The 11,174-nt window shown below is 38.5% G+C and overlaps 1 protein-coding gene across 1 annotated transcript; it reads left to right on the top strand.

Moving 5' to 3' along the window:
* The first annotated feature begins 207 nt into the window (after positions 1-207).
* On the top strand, positions 208-2,092 carry LOC110575700 (follitropin subunit beta). Its single transcript, XM_021684711.1, has 2 exons — positions 208-366; positions 1,862-2,092. Exons 1-2 carry the CDS (start codon positions 208-210, stop codon positions 2,090-2,092), a joined length of 390 nt encoding a protein of 129 aa, XP_021540386.1.
* The last annotated feature ends 9,082 nt before the right edge of the window (positions 2,093-11,174 follow it).

Raw genomic sequence — 11,174 nt, 5'->3', positions numbered from 1 at the left:
TTAAAAAAATGAAGGAGAAGGAGAATAAGAAGAAATGTTTGAGAAAGAAGTAAGGGAAGGGAAAAGGAAGGAAAAAATGCTGGAGCAAAATGTGACTGGGGAGGATGGGCAGATCAATTATTTTTGCTTTGGTCAACTTACATGATTATAATTTGGGGGGGCTTTTTGGTTTCTCATGAGCCTTAATTGTTTGCTTTATAGCCCAGGATGAAGTCAGTCCAGTTTTGCTTCCTTTTCTGCTGCTGGAGAGCAATCTGCTCCAAGAGCTGTGAGCTGACCAACATCACCATCACAGTGGAAAAGGAGGAATGTCGCTTCTGCATAAGCATCAATACCACATGGTGTGCCGGCTACTGCTACACCCGGGTAGGAACTCTGCTTTGCTGGAAGGGAGGGTGCTAAGGGTCTGTCCAAGGCAGGCTTCATTAATTCCCACTTTATGAATATTTTAACTTTCCCAAGTAATAGCCATGAGCCCCTTAGTCAATACCGTCTGTGTTATGATTGGGATTAAATACCATGATATCAGCTAGATGTCTGGGCTTGGATTTGATTAGGGTAAATCTAGCAAAATGTCAGATTTGATCTGATCAACTTGGTAATATGCCAACTCTGCACTTCCAAAAAAAAAGTAGTGCTATGGTAGATTTTACATATAGAGAGATAAACATGTAAACATACACATACTTAATAATAGAAGATCTACCATATTCCCCAAAAGCCATTTTGTATAATTGAAGCCATATCTTTGCAACAGAGATAGTATCAAAATATATTTTTCCAAGCCACATGAAAACACAAATAGACATATTATAAAAATTGTTTTATTCACCCACCTGATTACAAATGGCAACAAGCAGCCTCAGAACACAATCCATACTTATGGACTATTAGAACCAAAATGAATCAGCAAACCTACTCACTTCTTCATGCCATTGAGAAAAGCAAGGCACAGAAGCATAAAACCACTAGTTTGTTTTCACACAGTTTCTTTGCATTAATCCAAGTAAAGAGTTTCTACTTTATTTTCTTTACTTTTTTCTCCTATAACACCTGGTTATCTATGCAAAATTTCATTCTATAAACTGAAATTGAAAGTAACAACTTTTTAATGAAATATATTTTACTGGATGGTAAATGAGTTTGATCAACAGACCTGATATTGAAATAAATTAAGCAGCAATGCCAATTTCTTCCCTTGGTGCAAATAATTTTACTAGAAACTGTTGGAACAAACCCGTTCTGCCTGGATTAAAAGTTCTCATATGCAAACTGTGTATACTTTGAAACTGAGAGCCCTGCAAAATATATAGCATTTAAGGGTAGGAAATATCTACAAGACAGTGGAATATTTAAAATTTTCCATGTGACTTCATGGTCATGTTAAGTATTGACATTTCCTCATGTCTTTTAGCTTTTTATAAACACACAGGGACAATGTATTTGGAAATATTTTCTGAGAAATTGAAATTCAGTGTTTTATGGTTCATGTTGTCATTAACATAGCTTTTGACTAAGTACAAAAATCAACTTAAAATTTCTGCTATAGCTCTATTTCATCATTTTTCTATGTTGACATTTAAAGTTTCTCTATAGTTTGAGAAATATTTAAGATTTGATATAGACATAAGGAGCAGGAAAAGGAATGACATATATTCTGTAAGATTTCCAGAACCAAGAAATGTGGTATAGCATATAGGACATTTATGAGATCATATTTCCTTGGTTAAGGATTCCTTAAGTGAGATTTAATGGGTAATTGCTAGAGCAAGCAGTATTAAATTCCCATCTCATTTTGATTATGCTAAATAGAAACTTCCAGAATATTTTAGCCTAACTCTCCCATTTTTAAACTCCACAGGATCTAGTGTACAAGGACCCAGCCAGGCCCAACATCCAGAAAACATGTACCTTCAAAGAGCTGGTGTATGAGACCGTGAAGATGCCTGGCTGCGCTCACCAGGCAGATTCCCTATATACCTATCCAGTAGCCACTGAATGTCACTGTGGCAGATGTGACAGTGACAGCACTGACTGCACTGTGAGAGGCTTGGGGCCCAGCTACTGCTCCTTCAGTGAAATGAAAGAATAAAGAGCAATGGACATTTCAGGTGACTTACCCTTGTCCTGAAGGACCAAGATATCCAAGAAGTCTATGTGTGTACATGTGCCCAGGCTGCAAACCACTGGGGCCCAGAGAGCATTAGACCCCCGATCCCCGCTCTCTGGGCAGAGGAGGAGCCCCAGGAATTAAGAATGCTGGGGCCAGGATCCTATCACCTCTCAACACTCCACCCTGTATACCTAGGTCTGGATTCCATAAATTTTAATCAGTCTTATTTAATTTACAGACATGTGTGTGCTTTCCTACCTGATAATCTTAGAAATCCTCTCAGGCAATCCCTTCCTCTTAGAGATAGAGTTACCTAGGCCCAGGGGAAGGAAATGAGATGGGAATGGGTCAGAGGACTAAATACAACATTCTTCTTTTAGACTCTGGAGCCCTCAAGAGTAGAGCCAGCATCTTCATGATCGTAGTCTCAGTGCCTGGCACCATGCCTGAAATTTATTAAGAAAGTCAACAATGGCTTCTTTAAGGAAAGTAAAAATCAGAAAGGTAAAGGTAGGAAACACCAAAAGAGGATGTTGGAGGCTGGCTGATGAGGCTGCCCTCAGCATTGCCAATCAGTCCATGGAAGCAGGGGCATTAGCTCCACCTCACCTCTCCTCCTGTGTCACAAGGAATACTGAGATAGGCTTCATCTTGCTGAATCACTCAGTGCATGTGAGGGTTACCAGAGCTCAGAATTTCTAAGCTATTACTACCAAGCCCTTTAGTTAAGGGCAAAAACAAGAAATGTTAATATGGGCTTATTTTCCCAGGCCCACATCTATTTCATCATTTAAACAAATTGAACAAATACTTTCAGGTTCCTGCAAAACTCCATTTGGGAAGTAGGGGAAAAAAAAAAAACAAAAACTGTATCACCCTGCCCTCCAGGCTAGGATCCACTCCTTTGTAGAGAGGTGGATGTTAAAGTAAATTTGAAAGCAATTTTGTCAACTTAGTAAGTACATTTATCTTATCTACAAATACATTTGTGTAAAGAAATAGCTTTTTTATAAAGAATTAGTCGGGGGGGGGGGGACTGCCTGTTTTCTAGAATCCTCTGTATATCAGTCTTTTCTTTTGTCTCTCCATGTTCTCCCAAATCGGGTTCTTTCAAGAGGATAAATATTAAAACTATTTCATGAGTTGATTTCTTTTCAAGGTGTTACCTTTCTTAGTTATGTACTTGTTTCATACTCATTTTGTTTATTTAAACCTTATTTTTTTAAAAAAGATGCTAGCCACAGAGTCATAGATTTAGATTTTTTCATGTATAAGCAAATGACTAAAATATGAATTACATTTATAATATTAGTAGAAAGAATATTAAAAATAATTCCTAGTTATTCTATAATATTTACTTGTCCTCACCTTTGGAAATATTAAAATTAATTTGTTGCATTTTTAGAAGTGTTTCCTTATTTAAATTTCCTGTCATTTTTTGAAGTCAGTATCTGATGGAATGGGGGGAAAAAAGGCAAAGAGAGAATCACAGAGTGGGTGGGGACACTGGAAGTACTCTAGTTCATTTCTTGAATTTTTGAAATGGAACAACTGAAATCTAAGGAAATTAATTGACCCACCCAAGAACTCGAAGACCATTCATGGCAGAAACAGGATTAGAACCCTGGCCTCCTAGCTCTTGGCTAGCTCTCCTGTGACTACTCTGCCATACTAAGAAGTCATTTTGGCAAAGACTGAAGCAAAATTGCACATATCAATAATCAAGCTATGCCCATTCAAATCTGGTACTGATTGTGGCTTATAGTTAAATTCTCCACAATATTTTGACACACTGAGATTAGGGCTATATTAACAAAGCTTAATAAGAGCTTTAAACTATAGCATAGTGTTTTCCTTCTCCCCATACTTTTGGAAATCAAAATAATTGCCTTCCCGTTAAAGGTAGTACAAGGCAATGGCTCCAGAATTCACTTGTCTTAATCACCTTGTCCAGATATAGCATCTTAAACAAATTACTTAAATTCTCTAGATCTCAGTTTCCTCAGCTGTAAAATGAGGATAATAATATTATTTACCTCAGAAGGTTGTATGGATGATTAAATGGGATAGCACATGTAAAGGACTTAGAACAGTCAGTGCCTGGCACATAGCAATTCCTCAGTAAATACTAGCTGTTATGCCATGAGAGAGACAAGATAGTATCAAGATAGTAAATCAGACTTAAGTAAAACAACATAGCTTAGGCTCTTCCTAGATATTAGGCAAGCTATTTAACCACTCTGGGCATCACTTTCCTCATTTTTAAAATGGAGTAAAAATGATAACTATCTCACAGGGTTGCTATGAAGATTAAAAAAGATAATGAATGCAAGGTGAGTTAGGAGTCCAACAGAAGAACTATAATCTCGATGTAGAGAGACTTCTACAACTTAGCTTAGAAGGTCAAAATCAAAATGCTAGGAAGAAGCAGCAGTTTCTGCTTGAGGCACCCCCATGCCAAACTGAAATACAACAATCCTTTCTGAAGCAGCAAGAAAGAAAATTTGTGAGCTCTCAAAGTGCTTGTGAAGAAAAGGCCTATCCCCATGGGTCACCATCTTAGTTGAAGCCCATATTATCTCTCCTTAGCACTACAGCAAAGGTCTTTCAACCTCTTAGCAGTCCTCACATGGCTATAAGCATAATCCGTCTAAGCCACAACTTTGGCCATGTCTAATAATGAATGAAATTCCTCTGTGTTTTCAGGATAAAATCTTAATATTCAGCTGATACATGAAGCCCATCATGGTCTGATCTGTGACTACCTCTCAACTTCCTATCTCCCTGTTCCCTCATTCCCAAGAGGCTGCTATACCTAGAGACTGGCTATGAGGGTTGAGGGATGAATCCATGCCTCTCACCCCTGGAATGCTTTAACCAGAATACCATGTCTTTCCTCCCACAAGAGATTTGGCTAACTATGGTGGAATTCAATAGTGCTGACTTACTGACCAGTTTAAGTAATAAAAAATGTGACGTCAGTGCATGAGAGTCACAAACACGGAGTTCATGATAGTGAGGAAGGGTAAAGAGGAACAGAATTGGAGGAAAGTACTTAAGGAGCCTCAAACTACATTTATAATGTTTATATCCTAAAATAAATCTGAATCACAAATATGGTATAATGTTAACATATATAATTCTGGGGGAATGCTGTACAGGTGTCCATTATATTCTTTCATACGTGTGAAGTGCTTGCTAGTTAACAAGTGACAAAGTATCTTTATATGCTTTGTACATTTAATCCTGATTTTATGCCTATTATAAGAAAGGTAAGATGGGCCCTGAGCCTACAATCACACAGCTCATGTGCAAGGCTCAGTCATTAATATTCATTTAGGAATTGAGGCAGAGAATTCAGTATGGTCACCAAGATCTATGCCTACTTCTTCCTGGCTGTAAAGCTGGACTCCATTTCCCAGCCTTCCTTGCAATCGAGCTATATCCATGTTCCAGTCAATGGAATGTGAGCGGAAGTACTGTGAGATACTCCATATCTGGCCCATGAAATCTTCTCATAAGTGATCATCCATTCTCTTCCTGTATCGGCTGAATGTCAATACCCAGGATAACCTTGAAAGCTTTGCATTGATGATAACAGAGCCACTGTCAGCCTGGATTCCTGAATGCCTGCATTGAGTAATGTGCCCCAACATCAACAACCCTTATAGCAGACTGGATAGACTTTAGATCAGTGAAGAAACTTTCTATTGGGCTAAGCTGTTGGCATTTGTGGGTTTATCAATTAGGAAAAAATGCATTATTTTACATTTTGAATAATATATAAATTGGTACTGGAAGTAGAGTGCTGCATTAATAAAAAAAAAAACCCGGCATATATAACATTAGCTTAGTTGTTGTACAACAGTAATAATCAGAGTAAAACTTTCACTTGTAAAACATGAAGGCCAATCACATGCCTACAGAGCCTTTAGCTTTAAAGAAGGGGTCAGCAAATTGGGGCCTGCAGTCCAAATCTGGCCCATCAACTTTTTTAAAAAATAAAGTTTATTGGTACATAGCCAATTATCTATGGCTATTTTTGTACTACAACAGAATTCAGTAGTTGTGACAAAAGCTGTTTATGGTCCACAAAGTCTAAAATAATTTACAATCTAGACCTTTACAGAAGAAGTTTGCCAACCCGTCCTATAAGGAAAAAGTTTGCAAAGAGTTCAAATGTTAATGGAATTGGCTTTTACTTTTTAGTTATTAAAGTGATAGTTTGTTTAGAAATAGACATGAAAAGGAATGGAGAAAGTCTAGGAATTTGAAGACTTGAGGTTTATAAAAGCTTAATGCTTCTAGATCGCAAATAGTAAGAGATAAAATGGATTTGAGAAACAAAGGTCTGTTTCAGTCCTGAGGTAAAGACAGGTTTAAGGTGTGGTCTTCCCATCTAGGTCTTTTATCTCAGATAGTATCCATAGTAGAACCATTAAGTTGTAAGGAAGCAAAAAATAAATAAATAAATCCAGATTGATAATCATGCTAAGGAAAAGAACTTTAGATGTATTTATAGGCACCAGGAACAAAGAAAGTATTTGAGGGGGCTGATTATCAACAAAACCAAAAGACTAGACTAAAAATGCCTTTGATTATTTGAACAACCTTTGGGTCCCCACACTTGGTGAGCAGGAAGTAGGCTACTAAACTTGTACAACCCCAAGGAGAGCAACTCTCTGTAACTACTTCAAATGTTGCCATGAAAGATAATGGATAAGTAATAACCTTCAGGATGATGGAGGCAGGAGCTATGGAGAACAATGGACAAGGAAAAAAATGTTCCTCTAGAGAACATTCCTCTCTCTCTGTCAAATAAATAAATAAAATCTTTAAAAAAAAAAAAAAAGAAATGATGTGCCCTAATTCTAGGTCTGGCTCATAAATCCCTTCCATAAATGAATGAATAATACTCTCTTCCCCTCTTGCCTGGCTGAGTGTTTTGGGTTTTTTGTTTGTCTGTTTTGCTTAAAGCAATCTTGGAAGTCATGTATAGAAGACAGTAGAACATCCATCAGCCTGTATCTCTGAATGACCAGAGGACCCATGTACCCCCACATACCTGCTCCTTCTGAGAGGATTTAACATCATCAAGAAATAAACTTCTCTTGTGTTAAGCCACTGAGAGTTGAGGGTTTACAACAGGTAATGCTACCTTAACTAATCCAAAGATCCACAGTGCTCAGGGAACTCAAGTATAATGTTTCATACCAATCCACATGAACCAAGTACAAAATTAGTTATCTAATATTGATCACATATACATCCTAGATTACTAGCTTCTGGTCAAAAAAGGAAAATAAGCTTGTCAATTAGTATTTTAACTTTGAGCCTGGATGTGTGTGTGTGCATGCAATTTCCCTAAATGAAACTTCTTTCATCTTTCAGTCTGAAAGTAGATTCAGGGAATGATACTGGAGAGCCCTGATGACCAGTAAAAATACCCCCCACAAATAGGCAAGCTAGTGCCTCCTGCCTGTTTCCTTGGTAAAGTCTCTTTCCTTGAGGCAGTATGATCATAGAGATATTAAGTGGGGAATCCAAGATTCAGAAAGTTCTCATAACTTCCATGAGAAGTGGAGCATAGTAGATAGTAATATCTACTATGTTCCACTGTTTCTCCACAGGCTTCATTGTGAGGGTATTATGAGAGTCCGTGTAGAGGTAGTTGAGTAGACCTTAAAATTTGACCCTCAGGTCACTGATTAGTTTTTAATGAAGTCAGCAACCCATATCACACTAGGATAAAATGCTGCCTTTCAAATGGAATTATTTCAAAGCCTCAACTCACCTGGGAAAACAGAGGGTGACCCTGAGGGAGAGGTAATATTGGTTAGACCAAATGCTAGAGTTTAAGACCAGGGAGAGTGGTAAAGTACAGAGGAACTAGGCAAAATATTGTAATTGTGTAATTATTAAGCAATAAATCCTCAAAGGTTCCCACATGTGGAATATATTTATTTCCATCTGAATATAATTTTTCAAAATCTAGACTAAGATAGTCTATTCCTTTAGCAGTTTTTTCCCAAGCTCCAATACAGATCCTGGAAAGATCGCCAAATAACATCAATAATAACAAAACAATCTGAGCCACTTTGAAGTAATATACATAATGATCATATTAAAAGTCCATATGTAGAATATGGCCTGTTGGCCCATGTGAAGACATGGATCTATAAACAGTCAGCTCAGATTAAATAATGAAAATAATAAATATCCATTTAGAACCAAATAAATAATAGCAGATGTTCCATTAAGGACGTCAGTTGACCTTAAAATAAGTATAAAAACAAAAGTCCATTGTACAGCAGCTCAGATCCAGGTGAGCACTGAAGATGTGGCTGTGATGAGTGTGCAGTGAAATCGGTGCCCAGTTCACCACACTCCTCCTGACAGAGCTTTTTTGGTGGCAAAGGACAGACACCCATCACATTTCTTTACAAGAAAGGAAGATTTTACTGTAAGAATGCTCATGGAATTAGAACTAAAACTAGAATACCTAAAAGCACCAAGGCAGCATTCTTGTTCCCGGGCCCCCAGGGCTCATTTCTAGCATCTTTTCCTCTGGGCACAGCAGCTCTAATATCCTTATTATGGATGTGGCTGTTAATTATGGACTTCTTTCAGCACAGCACCCCCCATCCATCAGAACTTCTCTTTGGGTCTCTTAGCTTAAATTTCCAAGAGGGAAGATTGATTGACTCAAATGTTACCATCTCTGCTTGGGTAGAGCTCTTCACACAGGTCACGATGAAGATCATTAGGTACCCCAACAGTAGGCTTCTGAGTTCCCTAAAAGCAGGCTGCCTGTGAAAGCAAAATATAACCTTCATCCCTTCTGTGGCCTCCCACAAGCAAAGAATAGCCTGATGCTGTTTTCTTGAGCAAGGGTGAGGTAAAAAGGCAGTTTAATTTAGAAAGGGAAGTTGAACATGGCAGGCAGATTGATTGCTGTATCTCAAACAAATATTTCTGAAGTCAGACCCAACAATTATAATGGCCTTGAAAAGCTCTCTAAGTGGTTGTTCTGCCTTGGAAAAAAAAAAAGGTGATTCATCCTTTTCAAGATAGGCATATTGATCTGATTTCAGTCCACTTTCCATACACTGGCCCCAATGTATAAATATTATATGTTACTGTCATCAGCACACTGAACAAGCAGGATTCATGGAGTGTGATCCTAAAAGCAATTTTATTTGTTCTCCCACTGTCCCTTTGAATCTGCTCAGATGCAGCTGTCCTTCCCCTGCCACTTCATGAAAATTTATCAGGTTACATGGCATCACTGGTCACTCTCGGGTAATAAAATCTTCATTATCACTGCACAGACACAATAATAACCCCAAGCCTCCAGTCCCAGCTAATTACAAAAACTTCAAACAGGAGCTGATATTGAACTTTTTCCATCCTTGCTGGAGTAGGTGGTTGATTCTTAACTGTCTCTCTCTATGGGATTTCTATTCCCTGCCTGAAGGTTGCTGGCACATCTGGATGGGAATACAGAGTAGGGAAAAGAAGGACAAAAAAGATGATTGCCTGCTCTTAGGACCTGACAACTGTTTGAAGCTGAATCTCTCTGAGCACGTGTCTGTGTTCTCCAGAGGTATCTCTGCTGGGACTCTCTAACTGCAGTTCCCTGAGATGGGCAGTGCACCACCATAGGCAGGCTTCTCCTGAGTCCCTCAGCTTCTTCATTCAACATTGTATCACTGGCATCTGGCAAAAACCCTCTGGAGCAGGATCCTTTATCAAACAGACATTCCTAAAGTGGTCTTCCCAGTCAGCCCCCAGAATGCTTAAGTCATTGGCCCAATATTGGAGAGGAGAGAAGTTGCTTTCCAGATCCTGCTCTCTACTTTGAAACCACGGGAAGCTTTAGGCAGTTTCTTAACTTTTAGCTTTCTCAGGCATGAGTCCCGTATCAGTCACAGTGCCTACTAATTCTAGAGAATGTATATCAAGCTGTCTGAGTGGTCACATTGAAGCCCCCTACCCTTGAACTGGAGATAAGGAGAGGGTACCTGTCTACTTTGCAGTAGGGTATATAGAGAAGGAATTTCATATAAGCTCCTCCAAAGCATTCATCTTCATAAAATCCTCTCATTTCCAACCATCTACATTTAGTTAATTCCCTCATGAGAATGAGGTTCTCTAAAAAGTTTTGTCTGTCTGCTCTGAAATTCCTAGTGAATGGTCTATCTCAGGGTTCATTTTAATATCTGAAACCTATTACATCTCAGTGTCTTGAAACTTTCATTCTAACATCCTATTATACAGCCTGCCTAATACATTGTAATGAATCAAGTGATCAAAAAGAAATATTATGCTCATGGGTTTTATTTTTCCCTATCTTCAGTCTGATGTAGGAACCTTCTCCTAGCTGTACAATTTTCCTTCGAATCATTCTTGAGTAATCTATTCTTGATACCCAAAGAAATGCAGAGGAGAGTGCTAGTACATGACACGCATAGGAAACAGAAATGGAAATGATCTCTAGATAGACACAGGCACTGAGATAACTACATCTCTACTCAAATGTAATTTTATCATCTCTTAAATTCTATTTTCCCCACCAGTTCACTTAATATGCACCTGCAGGATGCTGTCTCAAAATTTAATTTTCCTCTGGGTAAAATTCTCATCCAGCCTTGAACATGTTTTATGTCCTTTATTTTCCTAAATAAAAATTGTGACAAAGACAAATGGGCAGAAGCTGCAAGGAGACACATGGGCCAATGAGAGAAAAAAGGAAAAGAGAAACAAAGCAGTTTCAGGAATTGACTTAGTTCAGGCTGCCATAACCAAATACCACAGACCAGACAGCTTAAACAATAGAAATTCTGGAGGCTAGAAATCCTACATCAAGGTGCTGGCCAATTCAGTTCCTAGTGAAAGCATTCTTTCTGGATTATGGAAAGCCACCTTCTCACTGCCTCACATGGTGGAGGAAAAGGGAAGAAAGGAGGAAAGGAGGAAGGGAAAAAGAGAGAAGGGGGCAAGAGGGAAGAGGGAGAAGGGGAGGAGACAGGAGAGAGGAAGAGAGCATTTTTGGGTCTCT

This window comes from Neomonachus schauinslandi, chromosome 11, assembly GCF_002201575.2.
Source record: "Neomonachus schauinslandi chromosome 11, ASM220157v2, whole genome shotgun sequence".
In the NCBI taxonomy this organism is placed as follows: Eukaryota; Metazoa; Chordata; class Mammalia; order Carnivora; family Phocidae; genus Neomonachus; species Neomonachus schauinslandi.
This window is presented reverse-complemented; position numbering and strand designations above follow the sequence as displayed.